A 25,461-nucleotide genomic window follows, 5' to 3' on the forward strand; every position below is an offset into this window, starting at 1 on the left:
TAAACCAAGAATTGGAAGGGTAGGAGTGAAAGATTTAAACTAGAAACTACAAGTAAGCGAAAATAATGCTTTTTGTAGCAATGGTTATAACATTGTAAATTATAGTGATCTAATGCATCCTTTCATGCTCAACTCCATATTATATTTACAAATATAAAGAGTACTCATTGCCAAACATTTGCATGGGACATGCGGGGACCATCCTGAAGGCTTTAGCTGCAAAGATTGCACTCATGGATACAACAAAAGGGACATGTGTGACATCTGCTAAGGGACACAACCTAATTATGTGGTAAGTTATCACTGAGCTTAACTACTTGAATAACATTCACGGTTTGGAAAATTCGAAATTCTTCATATTGCATGCATAAGTATTGCAATTGGATTTGGTATTGGTGCCATAATTCTTGCATTATGTGCAACTATACTCATCGAGTGCATACTTAAAGAAAAATTAAGGCTTGCTCTTGGACAACTAATGTTCGATGAAAGTGCTACAAATAAAATAAAGATAATATTGGTGAAGGAATTGGAGAACGAAGCCAAAAAATTTGATGTCGGATGTATTCTTGTCCACTGAGGACATGGCACAATTTATAAGGGGACTGTGTATGATCAATATGTGTCGGAAATTTAAATTTCAAAACTAGTAAAGCAAACTAACATGGATCGATTTATCAATGAGGTTGCCATACTATCATAAAGCATTCACCATAATGTTGTGAAGCTTTTTGGTTGTTGTTTGGAAATAGAGGTGCCTCTGTTGGCTACAGGTTCATATAATAGAACTCTAGATTAGTGGTGGGGCTTGATGAAGAATGTTGAGGAGGGCCAAGGAGACTTATGCTTGAACTTTGAGTAATATTTGATACTAGATCGGGAACGCGCCTTGGCGCGAGGGTGCCGGCCCCGATGTTATAATTAAAGTTAAATACATCTACAGTACACCAACTTGCGCTGTGGGTATAATTTCGTAAAAAAACTTGAAAATTGAGACAAACCAGTCACTAAACATGTTTTGCGGGTTCACTTGTACACAAATCGAGTCCGCAATTGCCACATTGGACGCCACGTTGGTCATAGTCCCATCCACACCCCAGCAATATTTGCAGAAAAGTCCCCTTTTATATATTAAACTAACTGAAACTAAAAGCACTCTATCTGACAGTAGCCTAATTGAACTGAAAGCACCTAACTGAAACCAAAAGGATAGCTCGACACTTCACGAGCACGAACACAACAGAGCATATAGCACGGCGACGTCCCATGGACAGCTGCCCGCTTGCCTCCGCGTCATGCGCCCTCGATGGCCTTGCGTCCTCTGCTGCCGCAACCTATGCAGCGTATGGCCGGCGGCAACATGCGCTCCTCTGCTGCCGCAGCCAGTCGCCGATGCAGCATACGGCCGGCGGCGAAGACGCTGCAAATAAAAATTAACAGCAAGACATCCTATGTTTTAGCATGATCTATTTTTTACATCACAGAATACAACAAAACTTTCCAACAACAACATTCCCACGAGCACAGAATTCAGGCATAAGTCATAGGTAAATTATGACATAATTCATAGCTAAATTCAGGAGCTGGAGGAAGTGATTCAGGCAAGATTCAGACCAAACAAAGAATTAAGGTTCAGGCTAAATCTAGAGCTAGCCAAAAGACATGTTTAGATCAGAAACAAACCAGCACAGTGCAGGATTTAGAGCATTACAAAATATAAAGTTCATTCACCATGTGTTGGCATCACAATAGTATTACTCCTCTTGAGTGCTTCAACAAAATGGCCTTCTATCATCCAGCCCACGGAATATGCCATTTTGTTCAAACACCGCTGTAAAGAAATTAGAATTTTCCCCTGCAAGTAGAAGTGCACAATTGTTACTTGTCACTAAAAACGCTAACTATTGTTAATGAAAATGCATATTATTTATTGTACAATATTTTACAACAGCACTTCCAAATCTGCACCTAACCATATATCAAGTATTGTTCCTAACAAACTACATTACAGTAAATTCCGCCACTCCATTCTGAACCTATATCAAACTACAGTACAATAATTTCTGAACTTATATCAAACTACAGTACGGTATTTTCTGAACCTATATCAAACTACAGTACAGTATTTTCTGAACCTATATCAAACTACAGTACAGTATTTTCTGAACCTATATCAAACTACAGTACAGTATTTTTTGAACCTATATCAAACTACAGTACACATTGATCATAACAGGATAATGCACAGGGGAGCACACAACGACATCACACATTGATCATAGGCCCAGGCAGGCATATTTACGTGTATGAGGTTCATGAGCACATCAGACGATAGACTACAGAGCACGAACAGGTAGACGTCAACAGATTGCAAAGCTCGTTTACATATAAGCTAAATGTGCTATTATTTCTAGTGAAAAACCATGATATTCCAATTCCTGTTTGTAATGTTAAATACTAATTAAAGAACTGTGGGGCAGTGCTTCAAAACTTTAAATTGCAAAAGCAATAAACCTGGGAAGCAAAGCCTCCAGGACATGCATAGGAGGACAACTCACATCAAAAATAGAATGACCTTTTATGCTAGTCAACCAGAAGGCCAATTGAATATACGTAATTAATTGCTATCAAGAGAGCCAAAGCAACACATGGATTTCATTTTTTTATTGGATGAAGCGCATAATGTATACTGTATAAACAAATTCAAAGTTCAGTTATGGTCAACCATACCTTGATACAAGTAGGTCTAATATTGCAAACTGTAACCGCGATGTCGACAAAATAAGCTGCACATCGAGCACTGAAATATCATCTGCACATCAGAGACCTTGCACGATGCTCTATCCAATTTGTTGTGAGTCCAGAATATGCTCTTTCTTAAGATTAAAATCATATAGATAAAAGATGTACAAAACAACAGACAATCAAAACCCAGTGCTAGAAGTAAGGCTCCTCATAGTAAAAAAAATCATGTTGAGCAAATCTTGACCTTTCAGGATGCTCTATCCAAGTTGAGAGATATTTTAAAGCAGTAAATGGTGTTTGGAGTAGCACTTGACAATGGCATAGGAATGCTATGCTCATGTGTACAAATTTCATGGTAATTAGAGAAAGTAGCAAAGCTCAGGTGCACATGGGTCCACAACACCATATCGCAAATCAACCAGAGTAATAGACATCATTACTTTGGATAACCTATAGCCGAGTTACATTGGATACGGATGCTACTGCAGTGAAAATCTTAGTATCACACCATTGTTGACAAAAGATAGGAGGGGCTACTACTGCGTCATTATATTATTTATAAGCAAAAATTTACATGAGTAATTCTAAACTCTTAGCTGCCCACAATCTGAATTGTCAACAGCCATATTCAATTCCCTTTGATAACCTAAAGACACCATGCCCAATGAGAAGAAGACAAATGAGATTAGAGTGCAAGTTACTGAATCATATATAGGATAAACACCTCCTGAACCTGTTTTTTCTGAGTAGGGGCCCGCCTCACCTTGTCGTTGTAGCCTACAGGTTGGCGCTCGGGGGGGCATGGAGAGGCCAGGGATGTGGTTCTCCTGTTGCAAGCGCCGATTGGAGATGCAGCAGGCCAAGGGGCTAGCAGCATCTCACTTCTTCCTCGTCTTTTTTTGCTGGAGACCATGCCTCTCCTTCTCCTAAGCGCCGTGTAACAGGGGGAGCACGCACCAACGATCCTCGAGTGCAATAAAGAAGGAATGAGTTAGGCGAGATAAGCAGGGGTGAGGGCGTTATATACTGCCAATTTTTGGAGCAAAGATAAGCCGAAACTAACAGCGTCAGATCAGCCAAACATCCAAAACATCTGAACCTGAGATGACAACCCAGAGATCCACATTCCGTATATACTGCCAATAGTAAAACTATCCATCAAACCCAAATCAGTCACTTATCAAGCAAAAACAAGCCAAGACTAACTGCATCCGATCACCAGATGCCATAACACCCAATCCAACAGCTGCCACAATAACAAAGAGATCCCCACTCCGTATATTTCACTAATATACAAACAGTTGTTATGTCCAATTGACCGTTTCTAAAGCAAAGTTAAGTTGAAACTAAAAGCATCAGACAACCAAAACACCCCAAATTCCATAACCTGAGATCCCATGGCACCCAGTCCAACAGTGAACCATCTCATGAACCTAATTAAGTAGTGTATATATGAACCTAAACAACATGACCTAGCTGAACAACAACACGAATAGCAGCTGCATGCGGATCCAATTGATATATAGTAAACAAAAGGCCCAGAAAAAAATCACCTCCAGAGGACGTCTCCAAGGAGCATCAAGTCGCCATCCTTGTCTCCGTTCTGCTCACCGTCTCCACGAAACTCATCTCCTTGTTCCCACACTTGCCTGGCTCTGAGATTCAAATCGTCAGAAACCCACCAGAAGAGCAAGGCATCGCGTGCTCGTCTCTGCGGAGCAACGACGCGATTAGCAGTCTACACAGTCTTCCCAACGGGGAGAGCAGCGGCGTCGGTGGCGGCGATGGGTGAAAAAGGGAAGGAAAGGCGGTGGGAGCGCGACAGATCTGAGGCGGCTCACCTCGGTTTGCCCTCTTCCCGGAGGAGCACGAACTTGAGGACACGCTCCGGTCCTCCTCCCGTTGATGGCGAAGCAGGAGGACGGGCGGCAGCAGTTGGTGGTCGATCTCCTCTTCCACCGCTACCTGTTGCCCCTCCACAACCCGAGGGCCGGTGGTGAGGAACGAGCACGACGGGGAGAGCGGCGGCGGTGGCAAGTTCGACGCGGAGAGCGGCGGCGGTGGCAAGCTCGGCCCGACGCGGAGCAGTAGTGGCCGTGTTGCTTCTCGGCGGGCGGCGGCGCGAGGGAAGGCAACGAAGAGAAGGGGAGGGGGCGGCGGCGTCAACACGAGAGAGAGATGCGAGGGAGAGACGCAGCCCTACCTGTCTCACCGATTGAGGAGGGAGCAACCAATGATGAGAAGCCACTTGGCCCAGGTTTAGGTGAAATCTCACAAATGCCCTCAGCGGTTCACAGGAATATCAGGCGGTGGCAGTAGATCTTTTCGTCTTGAGGGCGCCGACGAACCGCACACGCCACTTCGTAGACATAGTCGCTGACCAGCGCGGCCCACCAGGGATCGACCCCACACGTCAGCGAGGTAAGACAGTAATTCTGGAGTAAACAAAACCAGTAAGAAAAACCAGATGGACGCTACTATTCATTGTAGCAGTGATCTGGCTTGATCCAATGGCCCAGATCTCTCCCGAGCGAGATCACACGGTCAAAAACGCATCAGACAACAGATCCGACGGCCAGGAATCAAGAGCGGTGAGGAGGCTGGGTGGCTCCCAACTAACATATTCCTGGATTTAAGCTTAACAATTAAGGACATCTCACGCATATGGAGGAGGGGGCATGGGTCCCCTTGCATGTTAAGTGTTGTTTCCATATATGGTACCTACATATTGCATACTATTCGGTGAGTATAGCCATCCCCTAGTTTTTTCTCCACAACTACGTCATGTCGGGTGCTCTGATTGTTCTTCTATACTTATCGTGTTGTTCCTGGCCGGGAAAGGCCATGCGCAAGAATTCATCAGTAAAATGAAAGAGTAGAATGGGTTCAACGCCCTACCCCCGACCCTTTGCTGCCTACTGGCCATGGTAAGGAAATCAAATCAGTGTAGTGTTTTTGTCCGCTAAGGATGCCTTTGTTACAGTTATGTTTGTCGTAACGTATATTTACAACAATTTTTTTGGCTTCAAAGCCTTTGTTCTCTCGAGTTGGTTTTTGAAAAGTCTTCTCATTAAGTATATGTCCAAACAAAACGATAATGCTAGATTGTCCGTTTTGTAACGTGGTTTCAAGGTAAGACATCGAAATCAAAACTGACGCAAATTGACCTCAGGCCAAGCTGGCGGCCACATATGTTTCTGCGAGGATGGTTGTATCAGATGGAGCCAGGCAGTCCATCGTCCACTATCCGGCGGATAGTGGAGCCACACTTTGCAATGGAAAGACCTCGATGGCATCCCAATATTCACATTTATTGTGGGCGTGCGAGAGAGGGAGTGTTTACGAGGTACTCCCTTGATTCAAAAATTCATGGTTTTTTGGATATTTATATGGTCTTCAATATTAACTTTTGACCACTAATTTCCACAAACATACGCATACACACACTAGTGCTATCTAAGCTAGGGTGTACTATATTTATTCTACACCCCTAGTAAATTTATATTAAATGTAGTAAAGTTGTGTACAAAAAGTAGTAGTTTTGGAATGATTTCTTTACTATCCAAATTGTGTACAAAAAGTTTTCTCTACAATGTAGTAAATTTGTGTATCTAGCTCTGTCGGAAAAGGCAGTACCTAGGAGGCGCTTAGGCACGCTTAGGCGCTAGCCAATGACCAAACGCCTCGGCTAGGGCATTAACGAAACTCTAGGCAGGAGAAGCAAAAAAAATTGCCCGTTGAAATGTGAAATCGTGCTTTATTGCACAAATATGCCAAAATGGTTATATTTCAATGGCAGTACTTGGTAGTTTACTCACTTATTTGCTCCAAGTTAATATAGGTACACATAAAAAACCCTAAAACACCCTGCTATCCAAATTATATGTTCGCCTAGGATGTGCCTAGGGCGCTTAAGCGCCATCTAGACGCTAGGTGAAGGCCAACCACCTCGTTTACGCCTAGCGCTTTTTCCAACCTTGGTATCTAGTAAAGAATAATGTAGAAAATCTGTGGCTTGGCTAGTAAAAAAGGTTATTCCAAAATTACTACTTTTGTACACAACTTTAATATATTTTGTGAAAATATACTATGCGTGTAGAACTATTCTACACCATCGATTAGAATAACACAAGAAAGTTATTATATTATAAATATACTTTTTGAGATAAATCTAAACATTTCATTTACAAGTTTTTGATCTAAATATTTAAAATAACATTTGTTGTTGATATTTTTTTACATTAAGGCTTGTCAAAGCGATGTGTATTTTGTGATATGAAGGAATCATACTCTATAGACACCTCAATATCTTACGATTGACTATGTTTTATATGGTAGTTTTGGGTATCCTGCTAATAGACCATCCTTATGTGGCACATCATTACTAGTCTCTTAGAGTGTGTTATCCACAAACAAGGACAATCAAACAGAATCATGTGACAACCACTAAGCTCTTCAAATATTGCCCTTATTTGGCGGTTTCCATCAGAAGCTTGTACTCCCTCCGGTCCTTTTTACTCTGCATATAAGAATTGTCTGAAGTCAAACTTCGTAAAGTTTGACCATATTTATATGAAAAAATATTAACAACTACAATGCTAAATTTATACAATATGAAAATTGAAGTCATGACGCATCTAATGTTGTTGATTCCACATTCTGAATATTGGTATTTTTTTCTATAAATTTGGTCAAAGTTTACGAGGTTTGACTTCAGACAAATCTTATATGCGAACTAAAAAGGACCGGAGGGAGTACCAGATTATGTAAACCATTGTCACCATGTATACAATACCCCAAAGGATGAGTTAGGGATGATGCTAGGGTTCTTCGAGGGTCTGGTGGAGAGTAACTTGTGACCATAAGTGTAGGCAATTAATGGTAGATCTTTTCAATAAGTAAACATATCGACCCACAAGAAGCTTAATGAATTGCTAAGTGCAAAAATAGTAAAGATCGCCCTAAATGCTAAACGACGTGACAATGTTACGGTTTGTGACGGTGGAGTTGCAATGAAATGTGAGTAACAATAAAATAAAAACGTGTAAGAGTGCAACAAAGGGCCAATCATTAGTAAGTCTAAGGACAAGCCAGCTGTGTTATTTATGGTGATCAAACATTTCTTGAGGACGGCAGAAATATCACATAGTTGTTAATTTCATAATGATTTGCATTGATTATTATTGCTTGCTTGGTGTTGTGTGGATATGTACTAATTCTATGTGCTGCAAAACCATTGAATCACACAAACTTATGATTTTGCTCTCATCAAGCATCTGAAAATACTAAAATTTATTAAGGCATGAAGCCCAAGTATAGACACCTCCTCTAGGGTCCCTATTCACCCCATTTAACTTTCAAGACAAGTGTAGTCCCATACTGCTAGTTGAGGAGAAGAAATACCAATATATAAGATGAGTTGTTCTACTTGTACTTGTAGCATGAGGAAAAGGGAGCAACAATGCACACACACACTCACTTGACTCAACTCGCCACAGAATGCGTCCATCGCTTTTCATGAATTGAGTTCAAGCTAATGTTACGTGGCTTGTTGAAAGAACTAAAAAAAATGCTGAGCAATGCACTGCTAATACTCTGGGTATACGTGTCAATGCCCGAGCTCGTTGATGACACGTTCCTTACTTTTCCAGTTTTCTTTCAGCGCATGGCAGTTTGTAGTTTTCTGTGCTTTTCAGATGTGTCCCCATGCGCCATCTCTCTGTTGAAAGTATGCAAACAAGAGAGTCTAGGGATAGACACATATTGTACACCAAATTTGAACTCACACAAGCTTGCCAAGTTTTTTGTGCTGTGTTCTCCGTTATCCCACTCTCGGCGATTTCATGCAGAACCGTACAGGGGAATAAGCCTCCGAAACATAATTCTTTGTGAACCTACACCGGGTGAGGGGTGATACATCTTTTAGGAAGCTTCTGAAACGACCGCGCGCTTCTAATGGACTACAGTGTCGACGACGGATCATCGGCTTTCACTACTTCCTCTAGGAGGATGGTCACAACATCTTCCCAACCATAGGCGGTGAACCTGTTGCGCGGGGGCTTCCAACGAGCTTATATTCTTTGAACCATTTTTTGTTGGCATTCACGCTTGTTCTTTGTAAGAATTTGCTAAGAGGTAATAACACCAGTGGTGCTTGAACTTGTCATGGATGTTCACTTTAGTGCCTGAACTTGAAAAATACGCCGAACTGGTTCTAAAACTTGGCATGAATGTGCAAATACGGTGCTAATCCCATTTTTAGACGTAAACTGTGCTACCGTATTTCGCTGGCGTGACATAGGGTCCATTTGTAGAGACGAAAAAAGTTTATTAGTTGAAAATCATGTTTTTATGACTAGTGGGTCCCGCTGTCAGTACGCTAATATCTTGTGCTAGCCACTCCACCGGAAAGCCTTATGTCCCAAATTTCGCCCCTTTTGTTAATGTACTGTAAGGTAAAATTCGTGTGCTTCTTAAATGGGCTGCAGTTAGTACTGCCCATTTAGCACATACTAATTTTTTACTTCTCTCATATTAGCACATATAATTTTTTTTACTTGTCTTAAAAAACATATTTTTTTTACAAAAACTCTAAAAGTTTGTATAAATTATAATCACAGTAATACAAATCCTACCACTCTGCATTTTGACACTTTAACATCAGTAGATTATAATCATAATAATAAACTTAGATTCAAATATTCGTGTGGTACTATTAATTACTTCATGGTAAACAAATATTCATGTGCATGTATTATTTTGAAAAATCTATAAACCAGGCACCATGCCATGTCATGGGTTATAAATATTTGTGGTACATAATCAACAACCCCGTGGTATACAAATATTCATGCGCACACAAAATAAATATATAAATGTATGCAATAGAATAACTTACTAAAAATGTTCCTGTATTTTTTAGAAATATTCACCTATGATTTAGAAAATACTAAATTGTGAATACAAAAAAATTATGCATGTGTGGCTTATATTTAATTTATAGAAATTTATGAATTACAACATTTACTAATATTCACTGGTGTATAATTTGGCTTATATTCTTAATTTTTATATAATTTAAATACAATCCATGAGTGAATATTCATATATACATTTTAATCTTAAATTATGAATAATTTTTAATTATACAAATTTTTTCATAAACAACATACTTATGAATTACGAAGATGTGCGTATAATTACTCAAATGTTTGGATAATGAAAATAAAATTTATGAACCTTAATTTTTAAAAGAAAATTATATTATTTTATATTATAGATGTGTTAAATGGGCTACACTAACCGAAACCCATTTATGTAGCGCAAGGGTTTACCTTACAGTACATTAAGACTAATGAGCCATAATTTTCGTGCCTAAAAAAAGGAGCCATAATTTTCCAGTTAGACGTATCCAATAGAGTGGTTAGCACATACCGCTTACACGTATTCAATTCCTGGTGTCCACTGTTTTTCTTCAAATTTTCATCATGCACTGACAGGGCGGGACCAGTAGTCATACACACGTGGAATTCAGCTAAAATTCTTTTTCGTCTCTACAAGTGGGCCCCTATGCCATGTCAGCCAAATACGATGGCATGTCAGCACACTTTATGTCTACAAAAAGGATTAGTGCCGTATTTGCACGTTCATGTCAAGTTTTAGCACCAGTTTGGCGTATTTTTCAAGTTCGTGCACTAAAGTGAACATCCATGATAAGTTCAAGCACCACCGGTGTTATTACCTCATTTGCTAAATATTTCTAACTTGTCTGTGTGTGATTTCCTCCGTCAACACAATTGTTATGTGGTACGGTATGTTATTATGCTCGGAGCCTTGGGCGAGCGAGCAAGGCTGCCTCTCTTGTTCGTTCCCTTCCTGTCCTACCAAGTGCCAACGGATCCATCATCCTTCTCCGCTGCATGTGATTGATTATGAATATGAGACGCATCTACAAGTGTCACTTTGGTTGCCGCAGTTTGTGCGCGCTTTTCACGCGAAGCTGGGGCCAGAATGTTTTATCTTGTTCGTAATAAATGTAAAAAGTTCGTGTGTATTTAGTGTACTATACAAAATGCATCTGCTTTTTTTTCCTTCCATGTTTCTTTTTTGAGAAACCCATGTTTTATTTACCTGTTAGTGGATTTATTTTTTCAAGGGCCGACCCAAAAAAAAAAAAAGATGTGTGGCTGCTGGGATTCAAGCCCAGGTCTCCACGGCCACAACATGGAATTCTAACCACTGAACTACAGCCACATTATTTACTATTGAATTTCTGTCAATTTATTTAATAATTATTGTGGGTCGAGTAATAATCTAGGTTGTTTTCTACCCCCATGCAATGCCGCAAGCAGCACGTTCTACTTTACGCTCGAACATGACACAAATTAGTAGTACTATTTTTTTTTCTTACAGCTAAAATTAGTACTAGTTGCATGGGACCTGAACTATCAGTGACCAGTTGTAGGCTAGGCTGGTGGCAGCAACAGTAACAGCAAACATAACTAGTTCTGGTTGGGAACCATCAGTGACTGTACGACAGTACGAGTAATAACCGTAAAAAACGTAGTAGTAGCAGCACATCAGATGGTGATCGACGACGATGGCGTGTATAGTACTGTATTTGTCTGGTCCTGGCCAGCCAAACGGATACGAGTGGACGTGGCTCAGTACGCCGTGGATCGCTTTTGTACCACACGGAGCGTGAGTGAACAATGGTCCGTTTCCTACGCCAGATGCACGTACATGTGATGTACATGTACGCCGCTACAGGGTACTACGTACCGCAGAGCGGGGCCCACCATGTCGGTTCTTGTCAGTTATATCGGCCATCGCTGAAATGTACCGAGATTTCGGCAACCAGTTCTGTCGAATGTCCGATCTTTTTTCTTGTTTCGATAAGAGCATCTCCAACAGCCGCCGAACACGCGGTATGCTAAAAATCAGTTTTCAGCGCGTCGATCGTTTAGTTTGATGCGGCGGGAAGCGCTGGCTCTAGCACCCGTGGTAAAATGCAGCGCACGCATAGCTCCAGCAGCGCGTGCTAGCACAAACAACATATGCGCTCCAAACACAAGCAAGAAGATCAAACACAAATAAAATAAATCAACAATAAATAGTTCAATTTCATTATTACAACTCAAACAAATAGTTTATCTTTCAATACAACAAATAGTTCAACAATACAATATCAAACGCATAAATCATGATGCTTTTTGTCGGCCATTCCAAGCCCAACACTCCTCAATGAGATCCTTCTGAAGATCATCATGCGTTTCAGGACATCGAATGACATGATCGGAGGCAATAAAACGGGCCACCCTTTCAGCCCTCCGCCGCACTCGCACGGGATGTCCCAAGAGCTCATAATGAGAGTAGTATATATCTTGGCCACGCTCATTCTCGATGATCATGTTGTGCATGATCACATAAGCGTGCATGATGTATCAAAGCATCTTTTGATTCCAAAATCTAGCCGGTCCTCTCACAATAGCAAATTGGGCTTGCAAAATCCTAAAAGTTCTCTCCATATCTTTTCTAGCCGCCACCGTGCTTCGGTTTTTTATTAATGTGCATAGCTAGGATCATTGCAAGATCCTCCTCCTCTTCCATATCAAATTCTTCTTCGAAAGAATCATACGGCGAACTCATCTACAATATTCAATTTAAATTAGGCTATAAAAACTACAAACAACATGCATCAAATTCATGTAAAAATGTGAAGTTGAAGCAATACATACCTTGCGGGCGTTTTGTCAAACACCTTGCGGGCGCCGAGCGGCAGTGGGCTTCGTCGGAGGACTGCCGCGCGCGACGGGCAGTGGTGACTAGAGGGAGACGGAGGAAGCCGCGGCGGCGCGGGGATAGGCCGAGAAAGCGCCGGAACGGTCGCCGGAAGAAATGGGGTGGCGCAGGCGGCGGCGGCGCATGCCAGTGGCTGGATGGGGCAGGTGGAGTTGCGAGCGAGCGCTCGAGAGTCCAGCGCGTGGGAGCAGGCGCAGCAAATAAGCGGCGTGCTATGGCGTTTTGGCCCGCGCTGAACTAGATATGTCGTGCGCGCGGTTTTTGAGCGGTAGCACGCGTAAAAAGGACTAACTTTTAAGCGTGGCGCTTATATAGCACGGCTGTTGGAGATGCTCTAACTAATATTTGCATGGTTTATAAAAGACGATTATGGTGGAAACTGGTCCTAATTCGAGGGCCACTGAACTTTTTGCTCAGAGAGAGAGAGAGGATGATTTGGGGTTTCCTAATTTTCCATGGACAACGCTAACGCCCACACGTGTGGTGGGAGCCAAACCCGCCCACATGCGCTATAGCATACAGACTACGCCATGTCATCGCATGCATGCATGTGGAAATTTTTTTGGATTTTCTGTTTTTAAAATGTTTTATCTCTTAAATGAAAAATCTGATTGAAGATCCGTTTTCACCATTAAATCCCTCGCGACGAGATCTTCGAAACTAGATCTCATATCAATATATTTTGACGAAACTTTTTTTGGGTTAAAAGTTGCTGTGTCTATTGCACATGAATTGCCATGATGTTTACACTGAAGTTGCCATGATATGTTTCAGCTATTTTCTTCCACATTTAAAAGTAAATTTTGACATATTATAAAACGGGGAATTAAGAAACTATACTTGCCATGCATCATAAATTAAAATTGTCATGATACATGCACTTAAAATCGTCATGGTTCATACAAAAAAATATTTTCATGGTCAAAGTACTGGAATTGCCATCATCGAAAAACTAAAATTGCCATGATCTACAAACTAAAATTGCCACATGGCAACGTTAGTTTAAGCACCATGGCAACTACAGTGTAAACATCATGGCAACTTTTGGGCAAAAAAAAAATTTCGTCGAAACATATCAACATGGGGTCTAGTTTTGAAGATCTCGTCGAAACGGATTTAATGGTGAAAACGGATTTTTAATTAGGAGATAAAACATTTTTAAGCCGAAAATTAAAAAGATTTCTGTTGATGTTATCTGTTCATACGTGGCAAAATGAGTGGTGATGGAGGCGTGTGGGCGATGTGCAAACACCCACACGTGTGGGCGTTAGTTTTTCCGTTTTCCATAATGGTGGCCCATCTCCCTACTGTACTGAGATTAGCCACAAAAGCTGCGGTCTCAATGTACCAGACGTCCCTATGTGCAAAAATTAGTGCTTGCTCCTGATCTGTTCAGATTTCGTCCAAGAAGAAGAAGAGAAAAGGAGCATTTCAAGAGGAACATGTAGGCCTCCCGCTCCAACTCTTTCCAGAAAGAATGTCCAGTCCAGGCTTGAGGTGTGAGGTCCAAGAAACACCTGATTAGATAGTTAGATACACGCACACTTGCGCGTAGATCTTTTTTGTCTCTGATCTGTCAAAGTTCCTTCGTTTTGCAGCATTGTCCCCGACCCGAAATGCAAAACAACGATTCTTAGAAGAATTTAAAAAAGAAACAGTTGGTGGTGCCTCTTTTAGCAAAACACTCATTGCTTTGACTAACAATTCTCTGTCCGGGATGCTTAATAATCTGCTGGTTTTCCTTACTAGCTAAGAGAGGAGCTTCCTTATGGCCGAAGGGGATGCTAGGATTAAGTGACGCATGTTAATTAAGGGTTATATCTCCACTTGTCCAAACCATCGAGCGGTTACTTTAGGCAACCGGTGCAACTCTCGTAACAGTCGCGTCCCATCAGGGGCTATAAATATATAACATGTCATCATCAATATACAAAACTCTTCTCTCTCTCTACTTTAACACGTTATCAGCATGCTCCCGGCAGAGCAACCCCATCGGCCTCACCGCACGACGTGGAAGACAAATGGTAGCGACCCAAAGAGCGGCGGGACCCATGGCTGCACAAGCCACGACCATATGGAGCCACGTTGCTGACAGACCAACAAAATGTTGCCTTATAGTACATCATAAGGCATCATATCCATCAAGATCTTAAATAAGAGTACTTGGAGGATGAATCTCCTAGTGCCCGCAAAACGAGGTATGAAGTCTAGAAACTCAAACCACGAGAAAGGCATATCACAGAGTTATGCCGCACCCCACGATATCTGGTTATTTGTATCAGCAATTCCTAGGATGCAAAGGACCTCAAGGATAAAGGTTCAAGTCTTCAATATATATATATATATATATATATATATATATATATATATATATATATATATATATATATATATATATATATATATATATATATATATATATATATATATATATATATATATATATATATAGACACACACACACAACAATAGAGATTTTCATAATGAAAAAACTCAAGTATATATATAGATAGATTTCTTAGGGGGTCAATCTAATGAAAGAGGATATAATTGTTGGCTCAACTCGGGTCATATTATTATCTCTATGGGTACTTGAGTGACATTAATGAAAGAGGATATAATTGTTGGCTCAACTCGGGTCATATTATTATCTCTATGGGTACTTGAGTGACATTAAGTATGTTTTTGACATATCCTTGTTCAACTCGTACTCTACTAAACTATAGAGATATCTGTTAAAATAGTTTTCATATCAAAACTTATGATAAAGAGATGGAGAGTGACCCAACAGCTCTCGTACGGTCAGGCGATTCGGGAGGCGACCCCGCTGGCGACGGCGCGGGGGGGGGGGGGGGGTCCCCTGGCGGCGGAGGACGGCTGGACGGCGGTTCGGTCTGCCGAGGGGCGTGCGCGGTGGTGTGCTCCGTCCGATGGGCGGTCCCCCGGCCCGTCCCCCTCCGGCAGCAGGTTCTGGGCGTTGGCGGGGGTCGACTCCGACGATGACGATGAGGAGGTCAACCAGGTAAGTAGCCAGGTAAGTGGTGGTGGTTCGCCGAGGCCGCGGGCGGCGTGCTCGGTGGGTGACTATGTCGCCCGTGCGGAGGAGCTTGGGGGCTCCTTCGTGGCTGGTTGTCGGCGTGCTTTTGCTCCTGGTGGGCATGGCGGGCGCCGCCTGGCGTCGCAGATCTGGCGGCCGCCAAGGGGTGTGGATGCGGGCCCAATAGGCCGCTCGCGCATCCTGCAGGAGGTGGGGCGCCGTGATTTGGTGCCGGCTTTGCCGCCTTCGGACTCGGTGAGCTCGCCGACGTCGACAGGGGTCGGCGGCGGTGGCGGGGCTGACCCTGCCAGGGAGCCGCGGGTCCTGGCTAGGGTTCCGCAGTCGACGATGAACGGGCCTGCCCCTCTGCTGGGGCTGGCGGAGTGGCCCAGTTTACCAGTGCGTGGGCCGGGGGGCCCAGCGGGTGACCCGCCCGTTTCTTTGCCAGTGGGGGCGCAGGGGCGCTCCCCAGTGCTTGGGCCTGGCCTTCCTGGCCCGTTGGCCTTGTGCACGCCTGTGGTTAGGCCCGGGCCCAGTGCGGTGGTGGATGAGCGGCCGCCCCTCCCCTTTATAAGTGGATGTGGCTGCCAACGGGTGCCCTAGATCTATCGCTAGGGTTCCCCGCATCCCCCTCGCAAGTGCGGCGATTCGGGCATCGTGCTCGTCGCCTGCTCTGCTCCGCCCCCTCCCCCTCTCACCTGCTCGTTCGCGACCGCGGTGCGGATGGGATCTCGCCGTGTGGAGAAGCCCCCCATGTCGCCTCCGATCCCAGCGGCTGAGCGCCAGCGGGAGCAAGATCTGCGGGCGAAGGCGCTATCCAAGATGCCGGCGCCCCCCACGGAGGAGGGGGGCTAGGGGCCGCCGCCTCCATGGTGGCTCGCGGAGCAAGAAAGGAAGAAGCAGGAGGAGTGCGAGAAGAAGAAGAAGGAGGAGTACCGGCGTCGGGGTTTGGAGCAGAAGAAGGAGCTCAAGAGGAAGGAGTCCCAGCTTCCTCCGAACAACGAACGGATCGGGGATCCTTTAGCCAAAAAGCAGAAGCAGAAGGGGGGGAGCTCGGCGCAGCTGGCTCTAGTGGCCGGGCCGGCGGCTTCGAAGGGTTCGGCCGATGCCCCAATCCCAGTGGAGGAGTCCGACGGGCCGGAGTGCTTCAAGTGTGGCCGGGTGGGCCATTATCAGAACATGTGCCACTTCAAACCCCTCTGCGTCGTGTGCCATGAGGAGGGGCATGCGTCGGCGCACTGCCCCACGCGGGGGCGGCCTCTAATGCTGCAGATCATGGGCAACGCCATCCCCGGCGAGGGATTCTTCTGCTTGCCTTTCGTGGAGACGGAGGGCGAGGAGGTGCGCGCCCCGCTGGTGGCGGACGCTGCGGTCATCTCGGTGGCGCCTGGAATGCTGTCGGTCCCCCTCTTGGAGGCGGAACTCCCCCATCTCTTTGAGGGCGAGTGGGACTGGCAGGTGACGGCGATCGGTGACAACATGTTCTCGGTCGTCTTCCCCAACAAGGCCATGCTGCGGATGGCGACTCGCAGTGGCAAGCTGTACCTCTCCCTCAACAACATCATGGCGGAAATCAAGAAATCTCTCCCGGAGGAGCCCAAGGCCGAGATCATGCCAGATGTGTGGGTCAAGTTGTGGGGTGTGCCGCCCAAGCACCGCCGTGTGGATCACCTCATGGCTGGGACCGTGATGATTGGTCGCCCCATGGAGGTGGACAAGGCGTCGCTGGTGGGGCTCGGACCGGTGCGGATGCGTTTCGCATGTCGCTCCCCGGCTAAGCTTCGTGGGTACGTCCAACTGTGGTTCAACAGTGAGGGTTACACTATTCGGTTGGAGGCCGAGGCGGACGGTCTGCAGGGTGCTGCGCCCCCTCCCCCTCCCCCTGCTAGCTTGGACAAGGGACCGGATGGCAAGGATAATGATCGTGACACGAGCATGGGTGATGACTCAATCGATACAGCGACTTGGGACAAGCAGGGTATCAAGGACAAGGATTCCGAGGCCGCGACTCCTGCTGGGGGGGCTGCGAAGGACCAGGAGGAGCGTCAAGTGGTAGTGGGTAGCAAGGAAACGGGCTTCAACCAGTATGGCTCCAACATGTCGCTCGACCTCGACATCGACAAGGGCGTCTCGGCCTCCTGTGACTCGGAGGGGCGCTCGATGCTCGTCTCCCCGGTGGTTTGCGGAGGTGGGTGGGGTGCGCGCGTTCGTGGCGCACTCACCTATCCCAGCGATCAGCCTCGGTGGCGGCGGGACGCGGATCCACAAGAAGACGGCGGGCCGCAAGACTCCCCCGGTGGCGCCGGTGAGCCCTCCATCGGTCCGTGCGGGCACGCCTGCCTTGCACCGGCCGGTAGTGATGGCGCTGGCCTCTCCTGGGGGTTCGGCTGGCGAACCTCGACGACCGTCCCCCCTCCTTCCTCTGATGCGCTTCGGGCGGAGGTGACCAAGACGATGCCCATATCCACGGCCAAGCGCTCCAAGGCGGTGGTGGAGATTCCGGCGTCGCAGGAGAGGGCCAGCTCGCGCTCAAAAGGCGCCAAGGGCAACCTTCCAGCACTGCAACATGCCCAACTCCTGGTGGCCCAGAAGAACATGGAAATCGAAGGTAATCCCCTGCCTCGTTTTACGATTTTCGACGACTATTCTGATGCGCGTTTAGGGGGTATTTTAGAGGACAGTGGCGTTGATATGTCCGATGTGGGTGAAGCGCGCGAACTTCTATCTCTCATTCGCTCGAAGGAAATCGCGCAGGCCGCGCTCGCTCAGGCAGCGGCGGCCCGTGTTGCGCCAGCAGCAGATGAAGCAGGGGCTTCTCTGTTGACCGTTGCGCGGCCCGACCAGGAGGACACAGCAGCAGGGGCTGCGCCGTCCCCCTCAACCCGTTGTCTTGTCAAGACACGGCGTGTGGCCAAAGCGGTTACCGCTCGAGGTATCCGCCTCCGCAACCGCATTATATAATGCGTTTCATCTTCTGGAACATTCGAGGCTTCGGCCACACTGGGAGGCGGACCCAGCTGAAAGATTTCATTCGTGAAGAGGGGATCGACGTAGTTGGCTTGCAGGAAACCATCAAGGCTGATTTTTCCCATCGGGACCTGCTAGCTGTCGACCCGCTCGAACGTTTTGCGTGGCAATGGGTGCCTGCGGTGGGACACTCGGGGGGCCTGCTGCTTGGCATTAACCAAGTTTGCTGCGAGGTGGTGTCGTGGGATGCTGGTAGATTCTTCTTGTCGGCACACGTGCGTCACCGCGCGACCCTTCGCGAGTGGGAGGTTATTGTGGTTTATGGCCCGGCCGACCACTCGCACTCGCAAGAGTTTTTGGGTGAACTACAGGAGAAGGTTGCGACCTTGGGTGTGCGAAACCTGCCACTGCTTGTGGGTGGCGATTTCAACTTAATCCGCTCGGGAGCGGATAAGAACAATGGGATCATTAACTGGACAAGGGTGTCCTTGTTTAATAATGCGATAGCATCTATGGCCCTTAGGGAAGTGGCTCGTGTGGGCGCACGCTACACCTGGACCAACAAGCAGCTAACGCCGGTGCGGTCTGTGCTGGACCGGGTTTTCATGTCCGCGGAGTGGGAAATGTTATTCCCCATGTGCTCCCTACACGCTGAAACGAGGATCGGGTCAGATCACATCCCCTTAATCCTTTCCTCAGGGGAGGATAGGTTAAAGCGTAGCCCTCGTTTTTTCTTTGAAACCGCGTGGTTCGAGTCTCCGGATTTTGAGCAAATATTTCTCTCCAAATGGGACATGCGTGGCCCGGATCGGGCACACGCGCGGGCCAACGGAGTTTTGGATTGCCGCAGGGGTGGGAATGCGTGCGGCTCTCAAAGGTTGGGGGGCCAACCAGGGCCGCGAGGATAAGCTGCTCCGAACGCGTTTGACCGCGGACCTGGCCCGTATGGATGTGGTTGCGGATGCGCAGGGTTTCTCGGAGCAAGACTGGGCTCAGCGCTATGCAGTAGAAGCCCAAGTTGAGTCCCTCCTTAGGGCAGAGGATGAGTACTGGCGTAGACGTGGTGGCATCAAGTGGACGCTCAAGGGTGACGCGAACACTAAGTACTTTCATGCATACGCTAACAGCCGACGGCGTAAGTGCGCCATCCTGAGACTGCAATCCGAGCAGGGGCTCCTTTTGCGCCAACAGGACATCGTCCGTCACATTTACAGTTTCTACAACCAACTGATGGGCTCTAGGGAGGAGTCCCGCGCTCGGCTGCGGGCGGATGTTTGGGATCCTGCGTTGCGGGTCACGGACGAGGAAAATGAGGGCTTGGGGCTGGCCTTCCTCCCCCAGGAGATTGATGTGGCGGCTCTTGGGATGAAATCGGACACCGCCCCTGGTCCGGATGGGTGGCCGGTGGTGATGTTTAAACGGTTTTGGCAAGTGCTTAAAGGGCCAATATTCGACGTATGTAATGGGTTCATGCGTGGTAGTGTAGATATCTCTCGCCTGAACTTTGGGGTTCTCTCTTTGATCCCCAAAGTACAGGGTGCGGACTGTATTAGACTTTTTCGACCCATAGCGCTTATTAACGTCCCGTTTAAAATCTGCTCTAAGGCTTGTTCTACACGCTTGTCTCCGATAGCTCATCGTATTATTAGTAGGAACCAGTCGACTTTTATAGGTGGTCGCAACATTTTGGAGGGGCCGTTGGCCCTCCAAGAGATCATTCACTCGCTCAAACGCACTCGACAACCTGCCATTCTTTTGAAATTGGATTTTGAGAAGGCGTACGACCGAGTGAATTGGGAGTTTCTCCGACAAGTCCTCCTGGACCGAGGATTTTCGTCGGTGTGGGTTCATTGCATGATGCAATTGGTCTCGGGGGGCCAAACGGCGGTTGTGGTGAATGGAGAAGTAGGGAACTTCTTCCGCAACAAGCGTGGGCTGCGTCAAGGGGACCCGGCCTCGCCGTTGCTCTTTAGTTTTGTGGCGGACGCCCTGGGCGCCATGCTAGACAAAGCTCGTATTGCTGGCCACATCAGGGGAGTGGTCGGTAATCTGATCCCAGGAGGCGTGTCACACCTTCAGTACGTGGATGACACACTCCTCCTTTTCGAGCCGGACTTACACAGTATCGCAACGGTTAAGGCCATTCTTCTAGTGCTTTGAGCTTATGTCTGGGCTAAAAATAAACTTCCCCAAATGTGAAGTGGTGTCCATAGGGATAAATGCGGCCGAAAGTTTGCGGGTAGCCAATTTGCTTAATTGCAAACTTGGGAAATTACCGTTCACCTACCTTGGCCTCCCAATCGCAGAGAAGAAATGCTCGATTGCCGATTGGGAACCTCTCAGCACTAAGGTGGTGAGCTGGGTTTGCCCGTGGATAGGTCGATTTATGTCTTCAGGGGCTAGGCTTATCTTAACTAATTCCAGCCTCTCGTCCTTGCCTATGTTTGCCATGGGACTGTTCTTGCTGGATGATGGGTTCCACACCAAAATGGACACTCATCGGGCCCGTTTCTTTTGGGAAGGAGCGGGACCGAAACGTAAATACCATATGGTTAAATGGCAGGCCGTATGTAGACCTAAAGCCCAGGGGGGCCTCGGGATCATCAACTCTAAGTTGATGAACATTGCACTCATGTGCAAGTGGATCTGGAAGCTGTCTCAGGGCGAGACCGGCCTCTGGATGGACCTCCTACGTGCCAAATACTTCCCTGATGGGAATTTCTTTGAGGCAGCATCCCATGGGTCTCCTTTCTAGAACTCCATCCAATCCCTAAAACCGTTCTTCGCCAGGGGCGCGAGGTTCTCGGTTAATAGTGGACGCTCCACGCGTTTCTGGCATGACGTTTGGATAGGCCAACAACCTCTTTGGTTGGAGTTTGGCCAACTTTACTCCATCGATGTCGAGCCCAACCAACTGGTTGCTTCGGCTCTAAGTTCCTCCCCGCCTCCTATCTACTTTAGAAGGGGGCTCTCGGGGCCAGAGATGGAGGATTGGGAATGCCTACGGGCTAAGATAGCGGACGTGCGCTTGTCGAACACCGCGGATACGGTGTCCTGGAGACTTTCGGGCTCTGGCAAATTTACTGTCAATTCCCTTTATAGAGAGCTGTCCCGCGGCCATGTCCCTATGGCTGCCTCGGGGCTTTGGAAGGCTCGAATTCCTCTCAAGATCAAGGTTTTCCTCTGGCAACTTTGCCAAGATCGCCTCCCTACTTCTATCAATATAGCCAAGTGCAATGGCCCGGCCTTCGGGCCTTGTGCTTTGTGTGGTGTCCCAGAAGATGCTGACCATGCGTTCTTCCGGTGCTCTTTGGCGCGCTTTGCCTGGAGCGCGGTCCGTGAGGCCGCGGGTGTGGATTGGGATCCACGCTCCCGCTCCGAGCTCGTGTCGTCTTTGTCCTTGGTCCAGGGTTCTTCGCGCCGTGTCATGTGGACAAGTGCGGCGGCCATGTTGTGGGCTTTATGGCATATTCGTAACAAGTTTACTATTGAGGGAGTGTTCCCCTCTCACCCGGCTGACGTAATCTACAAATGCATCTTGTTCTTGCAGCAATGGGCCCCGCTGGGAAGACAACAGGACTCTGATCTCCATCGTCATGCTCTTGCACGCCTTCGCTCCGTCTACTCGGCGTCTCGAGCCCCGTCGCCCTCTTCCGCTGCCTCATAGGGATGGGTAGCCCCTTTTGGAAGTGTTTCCTCCAAGCCTGCGTGCTCTTATGTTGGCTGGATACGCCATGTAATGCACTTTATTCCTACGCTGCTTCCTTTTGTGGTGTGTCTGGGACCCCGGAAGACTAGTTTGGTTGTGGTTGTTGGTTGTTTGGTTGTGCACGCTGCCTATGTTGAGGGCTTTATTAATTTAAAGCCGGACGTCCCTGACGTCTATGTTCTAAAAAAAACTTATGATAACGATGATGAGAAATATCTTTTCGTACCATATACAACCAATATGTAAAACACATTCTCTATGTACCATAAGGATGGCCCTACACATACTACAAAATCTGTAGCACATGTTGCGTACAAGACAATTTCCCAGAATGTCTTTCACATAACAAACTTGGCATACTCGCCTTGATCATCCCGACATTAACATGAAACAATTATCAGAAAATCCATTGGTTATAACTAAAGCAATGCTAAATTCTACCAATATTTGGATTTTACGTGTACTGCATGTTACACAGGGAAGCTAATTTTAAGGCTCGCGCACCTTAAATTCTATGTTGAACCACTCAAACTCCTTGAACGCATAAAAGTCGATGTAAGTGGCTCTTCCCAAACATTGACTAGACTATTCAGGTATCCTCTGGTTCTAAAAGACACATCAACATGATGGTATCAAGTGTTCCTTTACCCACACAAAACCATTGGCTCATTATTATGAACACCAATTTCAATCAAACTCAAATGGACAGGGTTGTAGAATTCTCCTTGTGTGCCTTCAATATGGCCCTCGAATTAAAGTTTAGCACTTTGTCTTATATGTCTAGACTAAAAATGGTTTGGTCAAAATCTGTATCCAACTAATTAAGCTCTCATTGCATGATCTTTACTTTGGAATTACAACTTACGAACTACGCGTTGGAGTCATGAAGTTTTACATGCTCGTGACCAAGATGCATATTATTATTCCCCTCTATCTTTGATATATGGAAATCTACAACGTATTTCCCGGTAAGTGGTTGACCTGGATCTACGTAAGCCCTGCTCAAACTTGACATCACCAAAGCGTTTAACTCCATACAATGGCCGTTCTTGCTCCAGGTCTTACGTAGATTGGGCTTTGGAGACAAGTGGTTGACCTGGATCTGTGGACTGCTAGCCACCTCCTCCACACGGATCATGATCAATGGACGTCCCGGTAATCCAATCTTGGCGTGTCAAGGTTTCAGGCAAGGGGACCCGCTATCGCCGATGCTCTTCATTCTCTGCATGGAACCCCTCTGTGCACTCTTTCACTATGCTACAGAGAAAGGCCTTCTAGCCCCTTTGGCTCGTTCAGGCCTGCAACAGCGTGTCTCCATGTTTGCAGATGACGTTGTGGTCTTCATCAAGCCAAATGACCTTGAGGCGGCCATCTGCAGGGCAATCTTGCACCTATTTGGCCAAGCTTCCGGACTGTTTGTTAACATGGCCAAGAGTGCGATCTTCCCCATTAGATGTTCCCAGGACGAGATCGAGCTGTTGTCCACTATGTTGGGATGCCCTACTACTCCTTTTCCGTGCAAGTATTTGGGACTTCCGTTGACACTTCGAAAACAAAATGCGCGTAGCTTCAGCCGCTCGTGGATTGTGTGGGTGACAGCTTGCCCCTCTGGAAGGCGGCTATGATGCCGAAAAGCGGGTGGCTACTTCTCATTCAGTCAGTGCTCTGTGCGATCCCAGTTCATTCCATGTTGGCGCTTGACCTTCCAGCAAAGACACAATAGCAGCCCTTGCCAAAATTTGCCGAGGCTTTCTGTGGTGTGGTAAGAAGGATGCGAGAGGGGGCAACTGCGCCATCGCTTGGGACGCAGTTTGCATGCCGAAATGGGTGGGCGGTTTGGGGATCCCGAACCTGCAGTGGCTTAACAAGGCTTTGCGAGCCAGACGGGCTTGGCTGCAAAGGGCGGACAAAACTAGGCCATGGGCCGAGTTCAACATCCCTGTTCTGGCGGAGGCACTGGAGTTGGTTCGAGCAACGACTTTCACTACGGTGGGCAATGGAAAAGCTACCCTCTTCTAGGAAGATAGATGGATCAATGGATGGAGAATTCAGGAGATTGCACCAACGGTGCATAGTTTGATACCGGATCGGATCAAAAGGTCGAAGTTGGTCTCTGATGCACTACTAAATGACAACTGGGCTGGTGACATCGGCCCCAACCTATCGCCCCAAGCAATGCAGGAGTTTTTGCGGCTATGGCCACAGGTCACGGGCCGCCAACTTGCAAACGGCGTCAAGGACGTGGTGACATGGTCATGGGAAAAGAATGGGCAGTACTCGGCTAGATCAGCTTATGCAGCCAGATTCATGGGGCGTGTGGTCTCCCCGTCAGCGGCGTTCACCTGGAAGTCTAGGGCACCCTTGCAGTGCCGTTTTTTTGCTTGGCTGGCCCTCAAGAACCGATGCTGGATGTCTGATCGGTTGGCTCGCGGCGGACTACCACACCAGGATACCTACCCCCTTTGCAACCAACACGATGAAACTATCCAACACCTACTCGTGGGTTGTGTCTTTGCTAAACAGGTCTGGCATTGGATGGGGAGCATCACGGGCAGGCCAGATTTCGAGCCCCAAGATGGAGAGGGCCTCAGCGAATGGTGCCTTCGACAAGATCGTTGCTCAGCTCATCGCAAGTCCACTCGTGCTAAATGCCTGCTTGGGATGTGGATTCTTTGGAAGCACCAGAACGTGATACGTCCATTTTGCATCATGTTTTCTTACTATTATTTATGATGTTTTTATGCATAATAATGCTTTTTGGAGTAATTCTAATGCCTTTTCTCTCATTACTAAACAGTATAACACAACCACCTAGAAGCCTCCACATCGATTTCATTGTCTCAGCCATCGGATCATCAAACGTATGATGCAGATCAAAGTCGGGGGCGTCCGTGCTCGCCTGCTCGCGTCGTGCGCCATCTCGCGGGCCGCTGCTCCGCGGAACGACATCCTCTTCCTGTTAGTAATCGGGCCGTCAAGGCCCACTTATTCCCACTCCCAAGCTAACAACTCAGGTTGCCCAGGTTTCAGCGCTATCACCCATGCCGCCGTCCTTCCTCCTCTCGATGCGGCGGCGTTCCTCTCTCCTCGATGCACCAGTGATCCGTGTTGTGTGATTCAAGCCCGTTAGGCCATCCAGCGCCCCAACTCTCTCTGCCCATGAGGCCACGACCATGATGCCTCTTCGTTGGACCCTCCCTCT

General features: G+C 46.9%; 1 protein-coding gene and 1 non-coding gene across 2 annotated transcripts; both read right to left on the reverse strand.

The window, feature by feature from the left end:
- Nucleotides 1-1,105: 1,105 nt before the first annotated feature.
- LOC109779667 (uncharacterized) lies at nt 1,106-16,338 on the reverse strand. Its single transcript, XM_073504429.1, has 7 exons — nt 16,282-16,338; nt 4,587-4,948; nt 4,299-4,400; nt 3,509-3,710; nt 2,731-2,786; nt 1,732-1,855; nt 1,106-1,420 (listed from the first exon to the last, which is right to left on the reverse strand). Exons 1-6 carry the CDS (start codon nt 16,336-16,338, stop codon nt 1,843-1,845), a joined length of 792 nt encoding a protein of 263 aa, XP_073360530.1. The 3' UTR covers nt 1,106-1,420; nt 1,732-1,842.
- On the reverse strand, nt 10,927-10,998 carry TRNAH-GUG (transfer RNA histidin (anticodon GUG)). The gene has a single exon. It is a non-coding gene; the product is annotated as a tRNA-His (tRNA).
- Nucleotides 16,339-25,461: the final 9,123 nt, after the last annotated feature.

The sequence above is a fragment of the Aegilops tauschii genome, chromosome 7, assembly GCF_002575655.3.
Source record: "Aegilops tauschii subsp. strangulata cultivar AL8/78 chromosome 7, Aet v6.0, whole genome shotgun sequence".
Classification (NCBI taxonomy): Eukaryota; Viridiplantae; Streptophyta; class Magnoliopsida; order Poales; family Poaceae; genus Aegilops; species Aegilops tauschii.

What these genes read in the sequence shown, in the direction of transcription:
- LOC109779667 (XM_073504429.1), bottom strand. Translation starts at nt 16,338, where the DNA reads ATGGGGGGCTTCTCCACACGGCGAGATCCCATCCGCACCGCGGTCGCG. An exon ending in CCGCGGTCGCGAACGAGCAG is followed by an intron (nt 4,949 to 16,281) that starts GTGAGAGGGGGA and finishes TCGGTGAGACAG; the next exon opens with GTAGGGCTGCGTCTCTCCCT. An exon ending in CTGTAGGCTACAACGACAAG is followed by an intron (nt 2,787 to 3,508) that starts GTGAGGCGGGCC and finishes CTCGATGTGCAG; the next exon opens with CTTATTTTGTCGACATCGCG.